Source organism: Trichosurus vulpecula, chromosome 2 (genome assembly GCF_011100635.1).
Source record: "Trichosurus vulpecula isolate mTriVul1 chromosome 2, mTriVul1.pri, whole genome shotgun sequence".
NCBI lineage: Eukaryota > Metazoa > Chordata > Mammalia > Diprotodontia > Phalangeridae > Trichosurus > Trichosurus vulpecula.
The window spans coordinates 454,904,901-454,932,248 of NC_050574.1; the positions used below are offsets into that span (position 1 = coordinate 454,904,901).

At 40.1% G+C, this 27,348-nt stretch overlaps 2 protein-coding genes across 6 annotated transcripts in view; one reads left to right on the top strand and one right to left on the bottom strand.

Moving 5' to 3' along the window:
- The first annotated feature begins 309 nt into the window (after positions 1-309).
- On the top strand, positions 310-5,664 carry KLHL34 (kelch like family member 34). The gene has a single exon (XM_036747693.1). It carries the CDS (start codon positions 1,380-1,382, stop codon positions 3,312-3,314), a length of 1,935 nt encoding a protein of 644 aa, XP_036603588.1. The 5' UTR covers positions 310-1,379; the 3' UTR covers positions 3,315-5,664.
- A 714-nt stretch (positions 5,665-6,378) lies between these two features.
- The window catches only part of CNKSR2 (connector enhancer of kinase suppressor of Ras 2), a 334,206-nt gene continuing 313,236 nt past the window's right edge, over positions 6,379-27,348 (bottom strand). For 4 of the 5 annotated variants that reach the window (XM_036747697.1, XM_036747696.1, XM_036747695.1 and 1 more), the window contains 2 exons: positions 10,111-10,307; positions 6,379-6,838 (listed from right to left, as the gene is read on the bottom strand). In XM_036747697.1, the coding sequence (XP_036603592.1) occupies positions 6,623-6,838; positions 10,111-10,307 (413 nt within the window). In that variant the 3' untranslated portion in view covers positions 6,379-6,622. Of the gene's footprint in view, positions 6,839-10,110; positions 10,308-18,153; positions 19,101-27,348 lie in introns of those variants that run through there. The other variant, XM_036747698.1, reaches the window with a different exon arrangement.

Here is a 27,348-nt window from a genome sequence, read left to right on the forward strand (position 1 = left end):
TCTCCTGGGTGTTAGCGTGGAAATATCACAGTTTAATCCCTCTTTAATGCGGTTTAATTAGGATCTACTTCAAACTGAAAGTTGATCTCTCGCGAACCCTTTCCCAGAGGAACTGGTGAAACAACTCTGCCCCAAGTCCTGGGCTTGGGGTGACAAGCTAGCACAGAGAAGGAAGCTTCAGCTCCTGTGTTAATTAGGTCTTCAGGGACACTTAACCCTCCTCTCCACTCCGCCCTCTTCCACTCTGCAACCCCGTCTCCCACCCCACGCGCAGCTTTGTTCTATTCCTGCTACACTTCTGTCCGAAAGGGTCATCCTCGTGATTTCCAGTCAGGTCGTTCAAAGTCGAAAGTTGCAGCTCTACAAGTCTCGGTCCTTTGATTTACAATCCCAAATCGAAAGGCCAGGAGGAGGAGCGAGAGGGGCGAGGACAAGCGGGCTGGTGTGGAAGGAAAGGATTGTGTCTGCGCTCTATTCCTGTATCTATGAGCTACGGTAATATTATGTACAGAACTGGGCACGGATGGCCAGGCGCGTCCAATTATACCAGTGACTAAACGTATTTACTTGCCTGGCTCCCCCTCTAATCCCATCGGGTCTGATTTAATCCCTCAGGCGGAGCAGGGGTAAAGATCACCCAGTATCCCCCACCCCAGGAGCCAGTTGTCCCCGGCCCTTGGTGTGTGTGTGTGTGTGCGAGTGCGTTCGGGCGTGTGTGCTAGCAGGAACCTTCCGAACCTGGACCACCTGCATGTGGAAACCCTCAGAACTAGACTGACTGAGAGGGGCTAGGGGGCCGACGGAGAGGAGAGTCCTCCACTCCCACATCCTATTCAATTCCACCGCGTCTGCACATCTGGCGTTGCTTTCTGCCTCGGCCTGTCAGAGTTCGAAGACACATCTGATTGGGAGATAGGGGCAGCCGGGGGACGCAGCAGCTCCTTTCATACAGGTGATGGTGCGGCGCCACAGCGGTCCTTGGTGGGCCGTCTGGGACTCCTTCCCAAAGGTCGCATTTCTAAAAAGCTTCTGTGCCCTAGCAGCCCCCCAACCCCTCGAAGCTGGGACGGCTCCAAGTCCGGTGGATTGCACGTTCTTATCTCCTGTGGGCAGTCTGAGCTCCGGGAAGCCTTTCTTAGCCAGGGCATGGCTCACCTGCGCTAGGAGAGAGGGAGGGTGGCAACTTTCAGCCTTAGTTGAAAGATGAAAGCGATCCGGACTTTGGAGGGCGCTTGCCAACTCCGGTAATCGATAGTGGGGGCAGCTACTCGGGTGACTCGAGCCTGAGCTGCTTTGTTTGCGCGGGATGCGTTTGGGGGTGTGGGCCCTGCTCCTGGTTTACCCGTTCTCTGAGCCTGCTCCCCTTTGCATGATGCATCATGAGTTACTTTCTGTCCTACTGCAAAGCTCACGGAGGCGCGGTCCTCACCCACTACCAGGCCCTGCGCGACGAGGGCTTCCTGTGCGACGTGAAGTTGGAGGCCGAAGGCAACGAGTTCCCGGCGCACAGGTCGCTCCTGGCGTGCTCCAGCGACTACTTTAAAGCTCTATTCAAGAGCTACACGCAGGAGTCTCGGGCCCCCGTCATCCACCTGCAGGTGCCCTCGGCCACTGGCCTTCAGCGCCTCCTGGACTTCATCTACACCGCCTGGCTGCCCCTGTCCATGGACACGCTGGAGGACACGCTGGAGGCCGCCAGCTACCTGCAGGTGAGCGAGGCCGTGGGCCTGTGCAGCCGCTACTTGGTGCGTCACCTGGGCCTGGAGAACTGTTGCTTCGTGGCCAACCTGGCCACCCGCTTTGGCCTGGCCGACACGCTGTCAGCGGCAGAAAGCTTCATCGGGCGCCACATGAGAGAGCTGCTGGACAGGGGCCCCGAGGCGGCGGGGCTTCTGGAGCTCAACCCGGGCTCGCTTAAGGCGGTGCTGGGCTCCCCAGACGTGCCGTACGTGGCCGAGGCCCGGTTACTGAGCCTGGCGCTGAGCTGGTTGCTGCAGGATCCCGCGGCTGAACGCGTTTCGCACTGTTGCAGTCTTCTGGAGCGCATCCGCTTCGGCCTGGTGCCCCCCGAGGTGCTTCGTCGGGTCTATTCAGGCTCGGGCCTCAGCCTTCCCGCCCGCGTGAAGGGTCTAATTATCCAGGCTATCAGCTACCACACGGCTACCTCCCGACAGCCCCTAATGCAGAGCGAGCAGACGAGCTGCAGGAGCCCCCAAACTCGTATCTTACTGGTCGGGGGGCGCCGGGCCAAGGAGGCAGTGACTCAAGGTGCTGAAGATGCTCAGATCCCTCGAGGAGAGGATAGAGGCGATGTCGACGAAGCTGCAGGTGAACAAGCTGAACAGGAGGTGCAGCCTGAGGAAGCGGATGAATGGGAAATGACCCAAGATGTGGTCTCCTTCGACGTGTACAACCACCGCTGGCGCAACCTCACCAGGCTGCCCACCCCATTGCAGGGGCACTGCGTGTGCACTATAGGCAACTTCCTTTACGTGCTGGGAGGGGAGAGTCCCGCAGGCAGCCCAGCTTCTCTTTCTCCAACCGTCCCACTGGACGTCACGGCCCAAGTGCACCGCTATGACGCGCACTTCCACGTGTGGGCTCCTATGCCTGCTATGCAAAAAGCTCGGGCCCACTTCTGGTGCGGGGCCGTGGGCGACAACATCTTAGCCGTCGGGGGTGTGGGCGCAGACGGGGCCGCCCTGGCCTCTGTGGAAATATACGATTTGGGCCGAGACCGCTGGACAGTGGCCAAGGAGTTGCCGCAGCCAGTGTATGGTCACGCCGGGGCGGTAGCGGCCTGTGGCACCGTGTATATATCCGGGGGCAAGCTCGGAGGGCGGCCGGAGGATGGAGGTTTGGAGCGGGGTGGCAGCATCCGGGATGTGTACGCCCTCGGCCCAAAGGAGAAGGTGTGGAGTAAGAAGGCCCCGATGAGCATCGCCCGCTTTGGCCACCACATGGCTACGCTGCGCGGCGCGGTGTTTGCTTTTCTGGGGCGTTATGAGCTCTTCTCAGAGATTGAGCGCTACGATCCCGGTGCAGACCAGTGGACTCGGCTGCGGCCCCTGCTCTATGACCGCTTCTGCTATGGGCTAGCCGTGGTGGAGGAGACCGCACTTCTGCTAGGTGGGTTAAAGTGGCAAGATTCCAGGCAAGTGCCCACCCGCAACGTGGTAGGCTATGATTTGGACCTCGACTGCTGGGAGGAAATTGGTTGCGACATGCCCCAGGCTTGGAGCGGCCTGAAGTGTGCAGTGTTGCAGTTATCAGAAGAGGAAGAGGAAAGGGTGGAAAAGATGAAGAAAGTGTAAACGCAGGCTGAGGTGCATTAAGTCATGCTCCTCTGATTTCAGGACACAGCTATGATGACGCAGTTATGAAAATGGGTGTTCCTGATTGGCACACTGTCCCCAAAATGATATTCTTTCTTTTCCGATGTGTCTTTAAACCTTATGAGATTGCGGGGACAAACAGACAGAACGAAGTAGTAAAGTGAAGACAGTTCGGCAGAATGGGAGTAAAGGAGACAGAGAAGAGGAAAGATAATTGAGCTCCGGCAGTCTGATTTCTTGGAGGAATCTGAGTTAGCAAAGAAGTTATCTTCTTTTATTTTTTTTAAACTATCACTTAAAATTGAGTTTTACCAGCTATTAAATGGAAATTATCTTTGTGCCAAAGCTAAAGAAACAAAACAAAGCTAAGACACTCAGGTATTGGAAAATGTTAACAATATTAGACTCTAGAGAATGGTATTATTGGAGTAAATAGATGAGTGAGACAGTCCTCCCTAAACAGCATAAAATTGCTGGAAGGAGAACTGTGATTTTTCCATATCGTAGCTATAATTGTGGTTATACCCTATTTAATTCTTATGCAAATATTGAACCGAGAGACAAAATCTTTGGAAAAGCAACTTGTGGCATGCCCTTTGGATGGGGTTTTTGTTTTTGAAAATTTTTGGCATGGTTTTGGATAGAATTTTAGTATCATTAAGGTATGAGTAACTACTGTTGACAATGAAGAGGGTTAAGATGGGAGGGGATGTCTAACAGCAAATAAGTAAATAAAATATTTTCTCTATCCATTTTGTTTGCTGAGAGCTCTCCAGATGTGCCCCATGTTATTTTCGTAAAAAAAAAACTGATTTATTTCTCCTTCTTTAACACCTCCTCCATCCATTGGGGGGGTACATAATGGAATACATAGTAAGGTGAAGGTCTATTTTTGTGCAAAATGAACTGGGAAATCCAGTTTTTAAAGGTCTCAGAGAGAATGCTTGCTTAAACTAAACAGGCTTGGGCCACTCACAGCATAACATTTAGAACACTTAATATAGCAGGATGACTACATGACTAAGTTACAAGGGTATGAAATGTGTAAAAGTTTTATATTAATAAATTAAGTGCTTTATAAGTATTCCTTTGAAAGCTGCATTTGTTCTGACTTTTCTCTACAGTGCTCTCTCTTCCCTTCTAGGCTCCTGTTAACACAGCACCTGCTGTAGGTGCTTAATAAGTGTTTGTAGAAATGAATAGTTAGATTAACACTTGAAATGCTGTTCAAGAAGGCATCACAATGAATGGTGCAAATGCACGCTTTCATGCCAGGCTATCCACGAGTGTTTTAAATGTATAAAGGTTTAATTTTTTACCTGCTAACCAAAGTAAAGTTTAGGCAGAAAAACTGTTGCATAGCAACAGACCTAGATCTTTCCTTTAATTGCCTGGTGACCTCATGATACCACCTGTCCTATGTGCATTATCCATCCATGGCTGTCAAATATTTTTATGGATATATTTATATGTTTTTGGTCCATTAAACAACAGGCCTTTAAATGCTTGTTAGAAGAGCACGCTTCATTTCAGGACAAGCATTTTTAAAAACTAAATGTACAAATCCACAAATTTAATGTGTCAGTGTCAGTACTCATGCAGTAAGTAAATGTTGTTGTTGTTTTTGTACAAATAGATTTTTTTAAATGACAAAAATAATACACTGGACCTCAAATCCTATCTCATATGAACATTAAGATGTGATTCCTCATCCATTTTGATTACATACAGAAGTACCGAAAATGGGCTGCAGAAAGGCCACTTTCCCTGTACAATTGTGCAAAGTCTGCAAAGCAATAGCAATTCAAATGTAATTTTAAAGCAAACAAAAGAAGGCTCCCCTGTGTAGCTTTCACTTCCTCTTCCACTGCGAGGATGATCACTCGAAAGTATCTGAGCTCTTCAAGATTAAAGTACATTCACCGAGCTTAACAGGCTACAGTAATAAAGCTGATTAAAAGCAGGTCTCAAGATAGACAGTCATGGAGAGGGGGCAACCCCTCCTCTGAAAATATCAAATTGTGACTTTTAAATTATGCAGCCAGACACTGAGAAGCAGCACAATCATTATCATGCTGAGATCACGTTCAAAAACAAGCTAATAATTATAAATATATGAAGAGGAGTTTCCCCACATACACACTCCATTTTATAGAACAGTTCAAGAACGTAAGAAAAATGTCCATTGTTTTCTCACACATATAACTCACTGGAACATTTCTGAATAGACAGTACCCTTTGCCTCACACAGAGTACGTCTTAACTTTTTTCCTCAACATTCCCCAATTTTTTAATAATCCAAACTTTAACTTATCAGTTATTTTTCTTCTTTGTCTCTAAATGTAATTACTCATATTCATAGTTGAGGAAAATAAGTTAGCTAACTGTAAAATTCATTTATTGAATTTATACTTGGTGACTTATTTTTAAATTGCAGTTCCAAAATAGGAGGTTGGCATTATGTGTGTAGCTGCCTTATTGGGTGAGTTAAATCTATTTAAAAAAAATCAGTACTCAGATTCCTATACACTCTCACAACATCCCATCACTAGAAAAATAAAGAAAGATTTAAACCAAGAAAAAATAAAGCAGCTATCTCTTTGATTTTGGTCTTTTTTTCACAAAAAAACCTTCAAAGCTTTCCCCTGATATACCATTTAGTGTTCTCGTAGATTTGCAATAATAACATTTTCATTATCTAGCTTTCAAAAGTTAATTAACTATTAAGACATGGATATCTGATACCTGAACTTTTCTTATAGCAATGATTTTCTATTCTGCTTAACTCTTTCATACTAACCTACATTTCACAAAAATAAAACTACAGCATTAAATTTTGTGCAGTGTTTAAGAAAATTCTTAGCACATTTTAATAAATATAAAAGATTTATGTTCTTTCGCACAAGATGTCTGCATCTGAAAAATGTGATTCGGTTCTAAAGTTTTGTTTCATATAAAATTAACTTAATGGGACAGTAAAAGTCCAATAGTAAACTGTCTTCAGGATTTACTACTTGAGGTCTTTCTGTCTCCACAGCTATTTGCAAAAATTAATTTTAAATTATTAAAGACAATTTATTTTGCACAAGGTAAACACAAGCCAAGCACTGGTCGCATATAAAATATACAAATGTTCATTAAAGACAGTGATATCATGAGGTTTACTTCATGTAGTTCAGCAACATTAAAATATGATTTACCAAGTTTCCCACACATGAATATAAAAACTACCTTATGCACTTGTTCAAAGGACAGGAGGGTGCCAGATGGTGTGAAGACAAGACGCCTTACACATGCGTTTCAATGTATGAATGGGTATGCACGAGAGAGGATATGAGTACATCTACTTCAGAAGAAACATTTACTGGGTCATTTGGGGTGCTCTTTTGACAGATATCCAAGAAGAGGTCAAGGTACATCTCTTTCCACTCTTGAAAGTCTTTAGATGTCAAATCTGGATTGTCTAGAACTTTATCTATAATGGCTACTTCTCCTTCTCTAGCCTGAAAAAAAAATAGCATAGTTAATGCCATATTCCATCCAAAACTTTAGTTTAACATTTCAAGTTCTTCTATTGTCTACATTGTGATAATTAAGTAGTTTCCCTTCCCATATTAATAACTCTGATCTACTTCCTATTAATTCATCTCTTAATCCTAGTCATCAAAACAGACAGTGCCTACATTACCTTCTTCTGAACTGATTCTTATTCTAATAAATTCTACTTCTCTACAGGTCCACTCTAACCCAGTTTGCCTGTCTTCTAGTGTATTTCCTTTATGCCTGTCAGTCGTTCCCCCTGGGGGAAACGGTCTGACTGGAACACTGAACAATGACCACCCCACCGACCCCTCCCCCCAACACATGCCTCCCATTATCAACAAATTCTTCTAAATCCTTTTATTTTCTTCTTAATTTTACCCAGGAGACTTCATAATTTCTGAAATCCATTGGTGACCACTCTTCCTACTACTCACTAACCCACATTTACAGTTAGAAGAAATTGGTTGATTTCTTTCTTTCTGATGACACTTTCAAACCTTTTCATATTTCCACACCTCAATAATCTTTCCTCTTTTCAGGTCCGTGCAATCTATTAATAGCACTCTCCACCTTTGTTGTTGTCATCTACCAATCTCCAGGTTATTTATTCAACTTTGTCAATGACTAGTACTTGGCTCAGGTTTCTCTCCACCCCTCCCCCTTCCACATTTTCGTGTTGACCACTCTTCAATATTCGTGTTGATGACCATATCCGGTCTCAGCAGTAACAACCTCCTTCACCCCACTTTAACCATATGCCATTAGTCATACCTTAAACCTCACTCACCATCTCTCAAAATTGTTCTATACTGGAGATCCTGAATTTTGAAATCCCACTCTGCAACTACAATCTCTTACCTTTCCATTGATCTGAGTATTTTCATTCACACTAACAAACTTCAGAAGCTCCTGATGACCTCCCGGATCAAATATAAAATCCCCTGTTTGGCCTAGCCCTTCATAATTTGGCCTCTTCCTTCCTTTCCAGTTTTCTTATACCTTACTCCTTTCCATGTATTCTGCAATCTAGTGACTCTGGCCCCCTTCCTGTTTTTTGTACACAGACACTCCATCTTCCAATTCTGAGTATTTTCAGTGGCTGCCCCCCATGCCTGCTATGTTCTCCCTCTTCATCTCTGCCTCGTGGCTTCTGCTGAGTTTTAGCCAAAGCTCCACCTTCTTTGAGAAGGTTTTTCCAGTGCTCCTTAATCTTAGTGCCTTCCCTCTGAGACCACCCTCAATTTAACACCCCTCTGCCTCTATGAGCAGCTAGGGATGGATATAGATTTGAGAACTTGGGGGAAGCTAGATGGGTACAGTGGATAGAGGGGTGGGCCTGAAGTCAAGAGGACTCCTCTTTGTGAGTCCAATCTGGCCTCAGACACTTACTAGCTGTGTGACCCTGGGCAAGTTACTTAACCCTGTTTGACTCAGTTTCCTTATCAATGAGCTGGAGGAGAGAATGGCAAACCACTCCAGTATCTTTGCCAAGAAAATCACATGGCCAGTACTGGCATGCTATGGTCCTCAGGGTCATGAAGAGTCAGACACGATTAAACAACAACACGAGCTGTTAAGTGGTGCTAGAAAAAGTTGGAAAATTAAGCTGATTTTACCCAACAACAATTTATTGTTTTAGTCCCTCAGAATGGCTTTCCAGTACCATTTACTCTTATTGACTCATCATATTCTTCATAATGACTGCTCCAAATAATTCCTTCTCTCCTCAATCTCTCAAATGTGTGTAGTTGTGTCTGACTCTTCACTCTCAAACATATATTAATTCCTTAGGATTATAGCAGATGACTTAGCTTTCTATTAAGACTGAAGCCATCTAACACATTGTAATGACAATTTAGATTTGAAGATCTTTCCCATCCATTAATAGGCCATGTGACTGGCTTACCTTACTGGAAGCCTAGGTCATGTGTGGTGGGAGGAGCTTGCTGAGAAGAAAAGGAAAGTGTGTCACAGGAAATTTGAAGAGAGCAGACCTGTGCTGTGCTGTGAGTGATTGTTGGTGGCAAGGCCCCAGCAGGGGCCAGGAAGGTTATGGGATAATGAAGCTCCATGCTGTGATATTGTGTTTTAAATTCCTTGCTGCTATGATAAAGTGGGCTTACTGGTTTTGGGAGCTGGTTGCTTCTTGGATGGGATGGACTTACTGGTTATGGGATTTGGCCCTCTGGTGTCTGAATAAATGTTTTACTTCTTCTACCTTCTATGTGGAGAGTCTCATATTTTGCGATACAGAACTACATAAGCATTTTCACATTTATTGTAGATGTTGTTTATTACCTTGCTAGTACACACACATTACCAAAAGTCCTACACACCAGGTATTAAAATTCAGCATCACCACTCTCTCTTGTCTCTTTCTATCAGAGAAGAAGTATCCCTACCTCTCACTAAAGCAAATTTCTACCTTTGCTCATTATCCCTCATTACTTTCCATCTGGTCTATCGTAATAGCCTCCTAGCATGGGTGCCTGCCTCTAGTCAATCCTTTAGGCTACTGCTAGATTCACTTATTTCATGTATAGATCTAGTCATGCCATTCTTTTACTCAAAAAAATCTTCACAGTTATTTGACTAAGGTAAAATACAAACTCTGGACTTGGAGTCAGACCTGAGTCTCAGATGCTTATTAGCCATGTGACCTTGGGCAAGTCACTTAACCTCTGTCTGTCACAGTTTCCTCCCCTGAAAAGGGGGATAATGATAACACGTACCTTTCTGGGTTGTTGTGAGGACCAAATGAAATAATATTTGTAAAGCATTTTGCAAACCTTGAAGCACTATATAAAGGTAACTATTTTTATTCTTCTTCCTTAAGCAGCTTACTCTCATAATTATAGCACATAGAATATTTATCTTAGGAAATTAAAACACTTAGAAAAAGCAGGCTCTGTATTTTCTGCAAATTTTTATATGACTTCCCATTTCTCACCTACGGCTAAGTCACAGAGGATTTGCCATCTATCTGAGATGTTAATGAAAAGTTAGGACGATATTTTTTCCTCCCAATACAATCATTATACTAAGAGAATAGCAGGACCATGCTTTTCTTTTCCCTCTCTTTCCCACTGGTTTCCCATGCCCCCAAAACAAAGTTAAAGTCAAAAAATGAAAACATCTTATTTTGAATTTTTACACCACGTTAGAACAATTCATTTCTAGTTCAAGAATGAACTTTGAAATGGGATTTTTCTCCTCTGCTTGCACATCCTACCTTTAAAGTGCTTTTTAGAATTCGCAGCCTATGCAGTTTTTCATTCACTATCGGATCACTACACCTTTTTATGAAAGATTTCTTGTATTCCAGCTTGGTTGAAATTCGGTGTTCCCCCAAAGGTGACAAACTGGCTCTCTCCAATGCCTTGTATAAATCTTGTAACGAGTCAGCTAGGTTTTCTTCTCCTATTTCATCTGCAATATCCAAAAAAGAAAATGAAGGAAGCAGCTGTTACTTGATACACTAAACCAAACCAAAGCCTACTTCATTCTTTATTTACCTTTAAAATAAAAATGGATCCTTTCTGTCTAAATCTGAAAACTAGAATAACAAACTAGATGGAAAACATATTAATACCACACACAAAACTCCAAATAGCTGGCTAAACGAGATAAAGAATATTATTGGAAACATTTCATTACCAGGAGGGAAATACCCTGACTGCTCAAATATTCTGATGAGTATCATAGACTTATATCTGAACTTCAGAGGTTATCTTGTTTCACTCATTCCATTTAAAAGAGAAGGAAATTAAAGCTCAGGGATGTTAAATGATTTCCCAGGCACTTAGGCAGTCAGCAGTAGAGCTGGGATGGAAACCCAGGTCCTTGGCCTACCAGACCAGCACTCTTTCCACTACCTCATTCTGCCTCTCGAGAGAGGGTTTTGATTTGTACATACTTGTTGACAATTCTCAAAGACTTCAAGTACAATATGATGCAAAAATAATCATTTTTGATGATTCAGAGTGCACTTCAACATTCATAGTGCTTTGAGTCATATTATGAAGATGATCAGTATAATGAGATTCGATGTGCTGGTTAATACAATTTACTGGTTGAAAAAATGACTTTCTCTAGACTTCATAGCAGCTAGCCTTGATGTTTGTGAAAGTCATCTTTTACTTGTGATAAATCTTCCAAGAGAACAGCAAGCAAAATTATAGAATGTCATGTTACTCTTATAGTAAGTGGTAAAGTCAGTATAAAATATAATAGTAAATATACATGCCATGGCTCCAAATTGAAAGAAAAAAACAAAATGGAACTTAGTAAGAGGGTACTTTAAATCAAAATGAGAACAAGAAGAAAGTTTAATAGACAATGATTCTAGAGAACAGTCTATCGTTCCTTGCTTCCTTCCTTTTCGTTCCTTCCTTCCTTCTTCCTTCCTCCCTCCCTCCCTTCCTTCCTTCCTTCCTTCCTTCTTCCTTCCTCCCTCCCTCCCTCCTTCCTTCCTTCCTTCCTTCCTTCCTTCCTCCCTCCCTTCTTTCCTTCCTTCTTCCTTCCTTTCTTTTTTCCTTCCTTCTTTCCTTCCTCCCTCCCTTCTTTCCTTCCTTCCTTCCTTCCTTCTTCCTTCCTTCCTTCTTCCTTCTTTCCTTCCTTCCTTCCTTCCTTCTTTCCTTCCTTCCTTCCTTCCTTCTTCCTTCCTTCCTTCTTCCTTCTTCCTTCTTTCCTTCTTTCCTTCCTTCCTTCCTTCCTACCTTCCTTCCTTCCTTCCGTCCTCCCTCCCTTCCTTCCTTCCTTCCTTCCTTCCTTCCTTCCTTCCTTCCTTCCTTCTTCCTTCCTTCCTTCTTCCTTCCTTTCTTTCTTCCTTCCTTCCTTCCTCCCTTCCTTCCTTCCTTCCTTCCTTCCTTCCTTCCTTCCTCTGCATTTTAGAGTTAGATGGAGGAAAGACTCTCCCAAACTATTTCTCATTTTCCTCTTTTCACTGAAATCTGCCAGGATTCTAAAGTGCTTCTATCTATCATAAGAAACACACACACACACACAAACACACAAACACACATACAAATCTTTTGTCTAGGATAGAGTTGTATAGTGAGGTGATATCCAGTTTTAAAAAACCTTCCTATCATTATTGTCACATTGGAGAATCCTAATAACATTGCTCTGTGAAAGCAGAATTCAGTGCTTTCTGTGCCCTTTTAAAATCTGGATCTTTGTGCTTAGTGTGCCGACAGCTTATTTCCTGTCTAGTGATGCCACTTCTAATTGCTTCACTAGGACCTCTCTACCTAGCTTTCAGAAAATTCCTCAACTGTTCTAGTATTTGTTTGAATTTGACATGCAGTAGTGGATTTCAATGTGAAAAGCCCTAAGAATGAAGGCTAGGAGAACGTAGAGATGCCAAGATGCTGTATTTTGATAATACAGTTATTATCGAAATCATATTTATATTGTCTTAGCTTAAAAGGATGGATCTCTTTCAGAATTAAAGAAGAGTTTCATATGAATCGCACATTCAGCTATTTTGCTGAGGGCAACATGTTCCAACAAGTGTGATTTTTAGTCACTCAGAGCTATTGTCCCTCTATTAGGGGACTTCTTGAGGTTACCGGCACCTTACATTAGTATCACTGAACAGAAGTTGGATGCTATTTCCTGACATTTATTAAGCACTCGAGGGTAGCACTGCGCATGGACCAAGGGATCGCCTTTGAGGCAGAAAGACTGGATGCAAGTCCTATGTGACCACTGGGTGGGTCACTTAATATTTCAGTGCTTCCGGGCAACTCTCAGATTAATTAGAGATGAGTTCCTAATCTGCACTGGTGGAGGGAGTTTCTTGCATTGATGGAATCACAGGTCTGCACCTGAAAGAAAATAAAATAAATGTAAGGGGGCTCCATCAGGGAAATTTCTCTATTTAGAATATGGACAAACTCCATGGCAGTGGTGTGGGGCAGGGGTGGGGGGCGGGGCGAGGTATTCTCATCAAAATGATAGAGATCATTTTGGTACACCCCTCTCCCCACACAAATACCCATAATGTGCTTAATGTTTTCTACGAGTGAATATTCACTTTTTAAATACTGGGCTAGGCTTAATTCCTAATGCTAACTTCCTATGTGAAGCTACAAATCTCTATTACAACCCCTTGTTCTTTTAATTGTCTCTCAACTCAATGTCTTTTAGCAGCATGGAATGGATGAGTGAATGGGATGCCCTGAAAGATAAGAAGCCTCACACACTAATAAGAAGGTAGTGATTTGACTGCAGAGAATAGTTTCAAAGGAACACAGTCACAAGGGAGATAAAGTAAGAACAGAGTTCTAGAAGCAGAATAACTTAAGAAGGTGATAATACAGAGAGGAAGTGTGATACCATTTCATAAAATCATAGTCCAGCTAAGGACCCTAAAATTATCGAGTTGCTCTAGACTCTTGCCTCTAGGCAAGAGCTAAAAGCTAAGAAAACTGGGCAAATAAAATTTCATGCCAGAATTTTAGAGTTAGACACAGGAGAGAGGCTTACCAGATGTGAATTATAGTAGTTAAGACATAGGGTGGCATGCTCTATTATTAACTTTTCAACTCTAGAAAAGAGGTGAAGGGGAGAATGATTCAGATTATAGTTTTAGGACTTAAAGGAGGCTGGAGTATTTTTGTGGTATAATTTTTTATTTCCTTATAGTTCTGATTTATATTACCTAACAATGTCAGTGAGTCTCTATTTTGTCTTAAAAGCGTTTTAACCTAGACTTTTTCCCATCTTCTAAATAATGGAGACAATTAAGGCTGATTTTGCATTTTATAAGCTGTTAATATCATTTTACATGCATGAAGGGGTCTATTTAGCAATTCTGTTGCACAAATAACAAAACAAACGAAATTATGTTTTTTCTCTTTTCAAAGAAAAAAAAGACTGCAACTAGACAAGAGCATCAATCAATGAGGAGTTTTGACAGTTGTCCAGACTATTAACTTTTCTCTTGTTAGCACATTTAAACAGAGCATCTCAGTAGACAGGACATGAACACACTTTACAATGCGGTAATAGCACAGTACATACCTTTCCTATCAGTGATTATTAATGTCCCCACCTCCAACACACACACACACACACACACACACACACACACACACACACACACAATACAAAAGCAACAGAGTACTAGAACGGAGCAAGCAGGATGGATTATATTGCCAGGCTACAACAAAATGCAACCCAATAGCCAGCCGTCACAATTCTAGACTGGACAAGGGATAGATTTCTCTCATATTTTAGAGAGAATTCAGTCACAATAGGATCTTATCTATTGCATTCAACAACTAAAACACAACACAAAACTCAACATTCAAAACAGAACAGACCTTTATTTTCCATTATTTTAAATTAGTTCCTTTGCCCTTTGCTGGATGGATACCAGTTAAGCCAAGTTCTGCAAATGTTGCAACAACAAATACTGGAACACCTTTATTTTCCTCTTCCTTTTTTCCTTCTTCTCATTTTTCCTCTTCTGGCTTCTTTCTCTTAAAAATCCTTCCTTTTCTTTCTTCTCTTAAACCCATTAGTTGGCACTGGGGCTTGCTTACAGCTGATACAATGACCTGGTGGGGTCTGCTTTCCTGAAGACTTAGATTCTAAATGGGCCATATCAGTTAGGAGAGTCCTGGCTCAGAACTAGCTCTTGGACACATCACTCAGTGTTTTAAAGAGCTGATAAATTATAAACAATCATATATGAATCATAGCTATGCAGTTTTCATGTTTCATTTATGATATAATGGATTTTTTACCCATCTCTCACTTTTTTCCTGATTATATAAGCTCCAAATGGAAAGGATTATTTTTGTTTGTATTAAAAATGTGTAAGCCAAGACAGTGGCAGGTTAAGTTGTTGGGTTTTTATTTTTGGTTTTGGTTTTGAAAAGAGGACAGATAAGGTTCCCTCCATCCTATAAAATTTCTAGCAATGACAATAGGGCTTATGATTAAGTCACTGATTATTTGTTTGCTGTGTCAGGGAAATTCAGTTCTGATGGCAAATGTACAGTAGCAGGTACTAGAGATGGAAAGGCTAGACTATCATTTGTTGCCTCATTTATATTCCATTTATTCTGCTAATCTAAGAATGTGATTAGCTTAGAAAAGGTTCTTTTGTTGGGTCCTGAAGTTTGAGTATGTGTTCATGGTTGCAAATAGCAAAGAAAAGCTCATGGGAAAGGTTAGCTAGGTTTAAAATAAAAGGAAATTCTAAGCAGTAGATTGGAATTTGAGCAAATTGCTTGTTGACATTGTGTCACTTTTCTTAAATAGGAAGAGATCTTTCATTGGTTCCCTTTCTTGTACACAAAAGTGTGAACTGGACAATGATAATGTTCTCTCCCTGTCTTTGTATCTTTCCATCTCTTTCTCCTCATGTGGGAAGAATAAGCTACTCAACAGTTTGTGAGGTTTGCGTGATTGTTCAATTTTTTAAAATTCTGATTTGCTGTAATGGCATTTGTTTAATTTTAGTAAAAAGTAATAAGAGAGAGAGAGAAAAAATCAAAACCTAAGTTTGCATCTGAATTCCCCCCTCCCCCATGAAAATTCTGTTGCAAGGTGAAAAATGAGCTCTGAGAATTCAGATTAAAATTTCTAAAGAAAAGTGCACTCCTCAGGTGAGGTCAAATTTGGAGCCAAAGAAAGAGCTGACTATTTATGAGTTGGTTTTTTTTTGGGGTGGGGGCATTTGGAAAGAAATCTGGACAATCAAGACAACTAAAATCTGGTCATTTTCTGTGAACCCTTTGGCAAAAAATAAAATACAGATTCCAAAACAATGACTGAGAATTCTTTATGTTCAGTCATGAGGAGATGATGTTCATTCAAGAAAGAAGACAGTGTTTATTTTTCAAAAATTGCTTATGTACCTGTGGTAACAATTGTTTCTTCAGAAAGGGAGCTATATTCCAAGACTCTGTTGCAATAAGCTTATGAGGTTGGAAAAGATTAAATGACACATGGCTCAGGATGCGGCACATAGCTGCATTAGGCATCAAGCAAATTTGGGAGGCCTTCATCCTTATATAAAAAGCAGTTTCTTTTAACTCTCACAGGTTTGTTATGTCTCTCCACTGCATGAAGAATACTTGTCCTTTTCTTTCACAAAGGACAAGATGTTTTTTCAGAAATGTCACAAACATATTTGATGTTGGTGCCAACTTACTGATGTCACCCTGTGTAAAAGCCTACTGATATCCATGGTGACATCAGCCTTACATAAGGAATTTTCCTGCACTTCAGTGACAATAGTAGAAAGTTTTTATGATCATAGAATTAGAGTTAGAAGAAACCTGAGAGATCGTTTAGTTCAATTATCTAATTTCACAGATGTGCAAACTGAGGCCGACAGATGTTAAGTGACTCACCATAGGGGCATACACAAGTAATAAATAACAGAGACAGGATTTAAAAACCCAGGTCCTCTGATCATCAATCCAAAATGCTCTTTGTGGGGGTGGAGGACACACTTGGTCTTACTTATGTTTTTGAAATCACTATTTAATGTTCAAATTAAACACGAACTATTTGTTCAGGCCACTTGTGCAGTTAAATGATCAATCACTGGAGACTATGAATATAAACAAAAATGGAGGGGGTAGGATAGAGTAATGGAAAGGCTACTGAAGCAGGCATTAGTTAGTGTGGTCTAATGTGAGGGAGACAGCGTTGTGGGATATATCTTCCTGCTGAACTAGGAGACAGAGGTCCTGAGTTTGAATACCAGCTGTTCTACTTACTACCTGTGGGATTTGGGGCAAATCACTTACCACCAGAGCTTCCATTTTCTCACCTGTAAAATGAAAAGTTGGACTAAATGACCTCTTATAAGTTGCGTTTTGGCTTTGTCACCAACCATGTGACCTTGGGCAAGTAATTGGTTAAAATCTTTCTAAGACTCACTTTATCCATGTGTAAAATGAAGGAGTTGGACTCAATGGCAGGTCTAATTCTATGATCCTAGGATTTCTTCCTCATAGTGACAACGAATGCCTCAATGTAGGTGTGGAAAAAGGAAAACATCCAGAGGAGATAAAATTGGTTTTACCCTACTGCCATATAATGTCAATATGTAAGTTTCTTCTGGCCGCAGGCAAAGGATATTAAATGCACCATTAATTAATGTTGTTCAGAATGGCAATTAAAGATGATTTAAGAGTCTTACCTCTGCATATAGTGCCTTATTCCATTTCTTGCATATAGTAGGCATTCCAATAGATTTTTTCTAATTGAATAAATAAATGAAGGAAGGAAGGGATATCTGGACCCTAATTTAGTTTTAGAGCTGATTCATTACTGTTTGTTAATGGAGTCTAATGAAAACCATATAATGTACTCATTAAGTTTTCAGCTTTTCGAATAGCTTTAATATTGAATCTTCTAGATTTCTAAGTCTTTGTTGATAGAGAATTTATGTGTTGCCCCAAGTTCACATGCAAAGACAACAGATGCTCCATTGGATACTCCCTTTACCAGGCATCAAAAGACTTGGGAATATGGGGAAATTTGATCAGTTGGAAGAATGCTGAGCTCTTAGGCAGACTATGAAAGAACATTGCTCTGCAAATAAGTAGCAATGGTTGTATTTGGAATTTAATGTGGAGACCGTACTTCTTAATCAGGAAAAACTGTCCAGATCATGAAGTTTTACGTTATGGTTAAAGGGTGGAGCTCGTTCCAAGTCAATCCCATTGATACTCAATACCAGTAAAAAGGCACCTTTGATGAATTTCCACACCAATATCCATCATATTTAAAAATAGTTTAAAGAAATATATTAAAATCAGCAATAGCTAGAAAGCAGGTCGATGTGATTTTATTCACAGCACAAATTTCATCTATCTGTGAGAAGGATATTTTACTTCTCTTTGGGAAGAAAGTTACCATCAAATATGTTTGGTATACTATTAAGCTATCTAAAATGATTAGATACCAATTGGTCATACATTTTTATTTTATATAATATATATTTTTACAGATATTAACATTATTCAATACCACACACTGCGGTGACAGGAAGAAAAAAACATTTCAAAATACAATTTTAAATTATCTGTCCATAACACAGTATGAAATATCCAGTAATTAGCATTGAAACTATTAGGGTATATCTATGTTCAACTAAATGAAAGGAATTCCACATCCACTACAGAGAGAGAGAGAGAGAGAGAGAGAGAGAGAGAGAGAGAGAGAGAGAGAGAGAGAAGAGAGAGAGAGAGAGACTAATATTGAGCCACAGAGTGCCCAGCACATAATAGTAAATATAACATCTGAATCTAGCTTGAATGACATCCAGACAAAATACTGGTCTGAAAAACAAAATTATAGCCCTATGGAGTCCAAGTGTTTGATAGATAACCCCTTATTTTTGTCCTATGAGGCAACCACACTTCTATACAAGTCCCAGAAGATAAGAAGGAACTAAAGATCTTATCTGAGGGATCTAATAAAGCCCAGCATGTGGAATCTTCTTCATCACTGTCATCTAAGTCAGTCTCTATTACACCAGAATATGCAGGATAAAATATTAGACATATTAAGTCTTAAAACAGGCTGTGTATACCTTGCCATGGTAGATTATACTTAATTTAGGATGATACAACAAATCAACTTTTTGTAATTTTTTAAAAATGCAAAACACACAGGATTTTATTCCTCCACTTTTCCTGACAGAAGATAGTGAAGAGTCCACAAAAAGCCAGGATTTTATAGTTACCAAAGCTGATCCCTCTTTATTTCTTTGATGTCAGAAGAATACAATAGAATTGTCACCAATGTGGAGCCCTTGCCCTGTTACAACCCTTTTCCCCTTCTGTCCTCCCATAGAGATGGCAGTTTTTCAGCTACTGTCCTCCATGTTGCTCGGCTTTGATTTTAGCCTAAGTCCCAATGTAGAAAGGATGTATTCTTCGTAAGATTGCTCTGCCCCTTTAAAATCCCTTTCTGGAAGCCCCAAATGTAGACATTTGGTAGTCTAAACTTATAAAAGTCTGTTTTCTGTTAGAAACATCAAAGAAGAACTTATTAAGTTTTCGGAATGGAGGCCATTAAGTTGCTTGCAAGCGGTTGAAGTTGAGTCTGCGCCGCGTCAACTCTCTCCGATCTAAATTCTCTAAACTTTAGCTTATCAATCTGTGAGTCCATTGGGTTCAGTGCCAAGAGAAGTGGATCCGATTGGGCATGGAGAGGTTCTATCAACTCTCGCAGTGTATTAGCCTAATATGATAAAGCAGTGATACAATACGATGAAAGACTTGCGAGTGCTATCATTTCCATATCATATTAGTATTGTATTAGAAATAGTCATGCAATACTGATAAAAGAGAAAATAGCAAAATTTGGCAAGCCTTGTATATGGTTTTTAGTACCGTAAGTTCCTCTCTGTCTGCATGCAAGTCTACTTACGCCCAAAAAGGCACTGTTTCCTTTAAAATGTCTAACTTGGGTATACAAAAAGGTAACCCCAGGCAGGTCAATCTTTCAGCAATCCTGATTTTATTTTTAAAATCCATATTTAAAAAAGTACAGCTTTTTATATATAAGAATTACAATCTAAATGATCAACCATAATAATCACATTGAACTGCATTTCTTTCCTCCATGAGATTGTGCCTGAACTCTATAAATTCAAGAATGATAGGAAAAAAGTTATTTGGCTCATTTTAGCATCCGGTTACCTAAGGAGTGTCATTCTCAGGCATCCTACTCTCTTGGTTCCTAATCTAGGAGGTAGTAGAAAAGTTGGCCAAAGGAAAGCTCCTTCATTTGGCTCTCCCAGCAATGTCATGCACTTCAACAGAAGAGGTCCAAGTTTTGAAGAAAGTCCAATAGTAATAGAGGAAGAATAACTGAAAGTGATTTCATATTTGATCAGAAATCATATTACCTGGGGCAAGGTACCCTAAGGGTATCTTTACCTGGGGAAACAGACAATATAGAACTGAATTATTTAAGGAACAGGAATAATTTGTTAGAATATACTGTGGGTCTTTTTTTCTAGTCCAGGAGTGGGGAACCTGTGGCCTTGAGGCCACCTGTGGCCCTCTAGGTCCTTAAGTGTGGCCCTTGCACTTGAGGATTTAGAGGGCCACAGGTGACCTCAAGGCTGCAGGTTGCCCAACCCTGATTTCTAATCTACACTAACACGGCTTTTGAGAAATTCAATTTCTGGCCAAGGATGGATTTAAACTCTATAGCATTTTTGTAATACCTATCAAGTCACATGATGAAATCGAGTACTATGGGCATGTGAAGGAGAAGCTAATAATGAGAGAACAGCAGAACATATAAATATAAAAAACCAATGGAAAGCCTTCTTACAACTTTCTTTGGCAAATGGAGAAATATTTCCTAAAGCACCAGGTGACTAGAAAATAGGGAAAAGCTCAGTTCAAAAATCAGAAGGATTCATTTTTGTTGATCATATAATCTCTCTCTTTGTTTGGGCAAAGGGTTTTCCAGTGAATATGAAATGCCAACTTCATTTTTTCAGAATAAAGATGGTGTGCAAAGAATTTTTAATTTGGGTAAAATTAGGCAAAAGAAAATATTTCATTTATTTAGATGACATAAAAGTATGTCTGTTCTTTAACAGATATTTAATTGGTCCTGGACCAGTTAAAGCAAATTCAGAAGTCTAACCATAAAAAGGAATCATGATATAGTAGACAGCATTTTGAATTTTTAGTCAGGAAACCCTGGATTCACATTCTGCCTCACTTGCTTTGAGTCCCTGGCCAAATCACTTACCCTCTGGAGTGTCAGCTTCCTTATCTTTTAAAGGGGATAACATGGCAGCTGCCTTTACCTTTTTTTGCAGGCTTGAATGAGATAATATATGTAAAGCACCTCATAAACTAATAGCATTACTTATGCCAGGCATAATTATTATACTAGCTCAACTAATTGAAAGTATAAACAGTTTCTGATTTAGAAACAGATGTGTCCAAAAATTTGTAAGTCAGTTTTTTGGAACTTAGTACTCAATTCTCCATAGAAACAATTTTACGAATGGTGGTTAGCTTTCCCGAATCACCCATAAAAGTCAATTTAAATGATAAATGTATTTGAGATAGATTATCAATAACTCTAATTGTATCCAACTTCAATTCATAACACATTCTACAGAAAGCAACAACAATAACAACATTGTTGTGTATGTGTGCAAGACAACTTGTAGCTTGGTAAGGGACTGAATTAACATGTGTGTGAATGGCTCCATGTCATAAAAGGTGACATTCCATCTTTACTCATAGTGGTGAAAATGCGACATACCTTGGTCCGCAGTAGCAATGTCCTAAAATGTCATGTCAACCACCTCTAAGTCTTCACCCTTACATTTATTTCTGTATGTTTTAGAATTTTAGGGTCTCCATCGCTTACTCTATCTCCTTTATACTTTCTTTTGGGTTTTTCTCTGTAAATCTCACTCTGCTTCAACTTGGATGTATCTGTCTGGCTTTCTCCTCTCTTACTGTCTAGCTTTCTCTTTCAAGTTCTAACATTTCTCTTTCTATTCCTCCACCCTAGTCGTTCTGAGCAGTCTGGATGACACGTAAAATACTTTTTAAGTTCTCTGTGGTGTTTATTGGAGATTTATATTCCCTGATGTTAACTAAGAGAGGGGTAAGTTGAACATTCTCTATTTCTCTTAGAAGCCTAAGTTATATATTTAAAAGCAGCTTGAGAGAATTGGGAGACTGCTGGCTTTGGAGTTGGGAAGAGCTGGATTCAAGTCTTGCTTCTAACACTTACTACTGTGTGACTCTGGTGGAAAGAGTGTTGGATTTGGAACCAGAGGTCCTGAATTTATAATCTCCTTGTGTGACTGATCTTGGGCAAGGGACTTAAGAGTTCTAGGCCTCAGTTTCCCCATCTGTAAAATACAGAGGTTGACTAGATGACCTCAACTTTTCCAGCTCTAAATCTATTATTCTGTCAGTTAAGTTGGAAAGGGCTCTTTATCCTGATAAAATAACGTGTCCCTTGAGTAATTATTCCCCCCTTGGTTGACTAATGGCCCTTAACATAAAATAATGGCTTATCATACAAACTATGTAAAATAAAAATAATTTTCCAACCTTTCAAGCGACTGGATTTTTGCAATATCAACGACATAAGCACGGCAATCCAAAGATAATTTATCACTGCACCCTCACTAACAATGTTGCCTATTTGATAAGCTTTAGGAGCAATGATGAACATGGAGAAATAACTAGGCTGGCTGAGTTAGAAGTAGATCCTCTATATCAGTTATCTGGTTCCTTCAGAATGGAATGATGGAGCTGGATTTACTATTATGCTAAAGGCACCTCCATATTCTCACTACCAGCAATAACATGTGAAAAGCACATAACGCAAAATGGAGCCATTTTTCCAAATGAAAGTTTTCTGAGAACCAAGAAGTTGTATCTATGTAGAATATTAGAAAACCAATTTCCTTCTATTTGTGTTTTGTATTATATTTTAAAAAATCCTGTCTCATTACAGACTACCAAGCAATGAATCATCATGTATGCACCAATAAAGAGGATCACTGGATATGCAAACAGCTTAGTAATAAGGAATACATCCCTAATAGTACCTTTCAGGAATATCTGCTGATTCCTAGGGGGGAAAAGACCTTTGAGGTATACAGGAAAAGCCTTGGGGGATGTGGGAGGGGTAAGGAAAGGTGCTTAGAAAACCTATTTGTGCACATTTATAAGAGATGGGGGGATGAAAAGTCAGCGATTGTAGATCAGAAACATCATCTAAAGAGAACATGGGACTGAATACTAAAGAGATAAAGGAAATAACAGATACTCAGTCTTACCTCAAAAGAAATAGTGGGAAACACCTAGCAGAAGTGGAGAAAAGATTTCTGCAGGTGCCTGGCAAGAGGAAGCAGTAACTAATGGGTGAGCCACTTACTAACTCTATCAACCTATAGTTCTTAGAGAGGTGAGATTATTCAGGTTCAATCCAACTGAGGGGAGAGCAAGGGAAAATAAATCCAGGGTTGTGCTCGATCCAACTTGTACGGAGTTGAGAGAGCCTATTGTTAAATTTTCAGTCTGAGTAGTTCTATCTCAGAAACCCACAATAGCTACGAATTAGGGCTTGATTTATTGTTTTGTTGATTTTCTGGACTCAAGAAAGTGCTAATAATAATGTGGATTAAAATTTAAAAGTGTTTGCATACATTTCTAATCCACCTCCCCCAGCCTGGTGGTTAAATATTTACCAGCACACCCTTATCTTACTCTATAAACATTACTTAAGTTCAGCAGGAGTACAGTAGATGGCTCAGGGGATGAAGTCATCCCTAGACTGGAGGCCTGGTGACTGCAGGTTAAAAATAGTAATCTTTAGTAACCTGGTATTTATATATTGAGTGGCTAGGTGGTGCAGTGGATGGAGTGCTAGGCCTGGAGTCAGGAAGATTCATCTTCCCCAGTTCAAATCCGGCCTCAGACACTTACTATCTGTGTGACCCTTGGCCAGTCACTTCACCCTGTTTGCCTTAGTTTCCTCATCTGTAAAATGAGTTGGAGAAGGACGTGGCAAACCACTCCAGTATCTCTGCGAAGACAACCCCAATGGGGTCGCTGAGAGTTGGATGAGACTGAAAGGACTACCCAAGAACTTAGATATCTCTTCATGTTTACAAAGTGCTTGACACCCATTATCTCCTATGAGCTTCACAATGCACCTGCTTGCCACCCACTGCCACCCACTGGGGAGGGAGGTGGAGATGAGTAGATAAGGAATAGTAGACAGTGGAGATGATTGTCATTGAAAAGAAGTGAGAACAATTGTTAATATTCATATAAACACTGTGTTCCGGGCATCATGCTCAGTGCTTTACCATTATCATCATCTCATTGGATTCTCACGATAACCCTGGGAAGAGGGTGCTATCACTACCCTCATTTTACACATGAAGAAACGGAGGCAAACAGAAGTTAAGTGACTCGCCCATGGTCACACAGCTAGTAAGGGTCTGTCGCCATATTTGAACTCAGGTCTTCCTGACTCCAGACTATCCACTGAGCCACCTAGCTACCTTCATAGGCAATGGAAGGATTAAAGCTTTCCATCTGAAAAAAAAAGTAATTTATGAGATTCGTTTGGTAGGGAATTTACTTTAGGAATGCATAATTTCATATTTTCATCCCTGCTTAGACAATAGCTCTTCTGTTGTCTAAAACCTCCCTGCCAGATTTAAATAATGCATGTTTTGGGAAGGGGGCAGGTTGGTGGCACAGTGGATAGACTGCTGGGCCTGGAGTCAGGAAGACTCATCTTCCTGAGTTCAACTCTTGCCTCAGACACTTACTTATTTGTGTGACTCTAGGCCAGTCACTTTACCCCATTTGCCACAGATTTTTCATCTGTAAAATGAGCTGGAGAAGGAAAGGACAAACCACTATGGTATCTCTGCCAAGAAAACCCCAAATAGGGTCACAAAGAGTAAAACATGACTGAGACAACTCAACAACAAGAAATAAAATTGGTATAAAGTTCTAGGTTAAATTAGTGCCAGAACTAAAACTTTTATTCACATTGTATTAATTTCCTTTACTTAAAAAAAGACAAATTAAAAAAAAACATAAAAAAGTCTGCCCTAAACCATTCTTCAAATTAAGGGATTGCCAGAGACTTCTAGTAAGGGCAGACAAGGTCTTTTACATTTTAAAGATATAGTAGCAATTAATGATTATACAAGGATTCTATTGATCCTCCATGGGAAATACTTAAGCGTGTCTAATTTTGTTAATATTAAGTAGCCATTACAAATCCCAGCATGCTCATTTACCACAGAAAATAGAAATCCATCGCAGACATATATCATTTATTTATTTATTCGTTCATTCGTTTAAGAAAGATTTAGGGAATTGAGTATATAGCCTTAGATGCTATGGGAGAATAGGAGTAGGAATCAAAATCCCTTTCCTCAAGTAGTTTACAGTTTATAAGTATCACTATACCTCTACTTCTACTAATATGTTTCATTATGAAAAAAATTTAAAACATTGATTTCAATCGGTGGCAATTTTCCTGGAATATAGTAGGAAGAAATAGCCACATTTGAAATTCAGGTCACTTTAAGAAATGTTTATTTAAATGAATTTCCTGTGCCCTTTAGAGCAAGTGTAATGTTTTCCAATAGAAAATTTAAATATCTAAATCAGCTTCTAGAAATCAAACATCTTAGCCTATCCTAAATCTGTCATCACGTCCACAAAATGATGCAGCTTGTCTGGGAACCAAATTGGTCGACGAAGGAACCATTGATATGTATATAGGCATATATGTATCTATATACACACATATAAACACACAATGCATGTGGGAAGCATACACGCAAAAAGATACACAGATATATACATATCCACACATATATGGAGTGTCCCAAAAATCTTAGGGCAGTTAAAGACTGTCCTAAGCCTTTTGGGACTATACACACACATATGTACACGCAAGCACACACATACACACACATACACGCATACACATATGTACAAATACACATACATACTCATGCATGTAAAAAAAGACTTGCCAAATTGTAGCCTTTCTTGGAATGTTTCTATTTTTTATCTAGTGGTACTCTAGATTTGGTTTTAATTTGAAAAGGCTTTTTTCAAGGTATTGTTTCCAGCTGATCAGACCAGTGCTTACCCTGCCATATCCAGAAGCAGCACAGTATTGTGACAAGATTAATGGATAGGGAGATGGAAATCTCTGTGACTTTGGGCAATACATGACCCCTGTGGGCCTCTGTGTCATTAATAAAATAGGGCAATATTCCTTGATCCCCCCTCCCCAACCCCGGCAGTGCTGCTGTGTGAGGATTCAATGATTAATATAGTCTACACAAATGCACTGTAACCACAAAGCAGTATACAACAGTGAGTTATTATTTCTGTTTTCCTCCTGTGACCTTGGTTAAGTACTTAATCTGTCTGGGCCAGTTCTGCATCTGTACAAACCAGGGGCTGAAATAAATGACCTTTAAAATCCCTTGCAGCTCTGACATTCTCTGATTTTATAAATAGTACAAAACAAAACATTTTTTTTCTTGGAATTATAGATTCATAGCATGTCAGAGCTAATAATAATGATGATGATGATAATAGCTAGCATGCATGTAGCACTTTAAGGTTGGCAAAATGTTTTATAAGCATTATCTCAATTGATCCTCACAACACCCCTGGGACACAGGTGCTATTATCATCCATGTTTTACAGAGGAGGAAACTGAGGCAGGGAGGGATTAAGTGACTTGTTCAGAGTTTCAGCTAGTAAATGTCTGAGACTGGATTTGAAATCAGCTCTAACATTCTATCTATTGGGACCCGGATTTAAAGAACTAAAGGGCCTTAAAAGATTATCTGGTTAAAACCATTACACAAGTGAGGAAATTGAGTCCCAAAAAGTTGAACTGACTTTCTCAAGGTCACACAGTGGAGGAGTCAGGACTTTCAACACGATCATTCTAATTTCAAGTTCAGTGGTCTACCAGCGTTGTTAACTACTGAGAGGTGATGGCGCTATAGTGCATATAATGTTGGGCATGGAGGCAGAAAGACTCACCTTCCGGAGTTCAAATCTGGCCTCAGACACTTACTAGCTATGTGACCCTGGGCAAGTCACTAAACCCTATTTGCCTTAGTTTCCTCATTTGTAAGATGAGCTGGAGAAGGAAATGGCAACCCACTCCTGCATATTTCCAAGAAAACTCCAAATGAGGTCACAAAGAGTTGGACAAGATTGAACAACAACAAAAGAGCTGTTTATGTAAGTATTTCAGAGTCTATGAGTGTGCACACCCTTACATGATTAGAATCTAAGAAATGCAATGAAATTGAGTTCTATAATTAATGTGGGCTATTAGTTTTCCTTTCAAATTCAAGTAATATATATTACTTATATAAACATATATTATACACACTTACATATGCACACATATATTACTTATATAAATATGCATACATATACATATACATTGTATATGCTTTATATATAATAATACTCACACACACATATATACATATGCATATGCTATACACATGGGCAGTAAGCTCTTCTTATTGGGTTTGAATCAGAGTTGCAAGGGGGAAACTTCCTTGTATAGAAATGAGACTGTGGGAGCTTCTTAAAATGTGAAGAATTCTAAATGGTTTACAGCTGTTACATTTCAGGGCCAATTCAGGACTTTAGCAACTGAATGGGCACTTACCGTCCACTCTGAAGCACACTGAAATATTCTTGGCTCATCTGGTTTCTCATTTCCCTGCCAACAGAGGAATGTGTGACCACCCTCAGAGGGTAGATAACTTAGATTTTGGAGAAATATGACTTCTACACAAAGTCTGTAATTTTTAAGATGTTAGAATGTTCATTTGAAAGCAATTCACCATATACAAGATAAAAATGGTTACAGGGAATACTGCATCTCCTACAGAGGAAAAAAATGG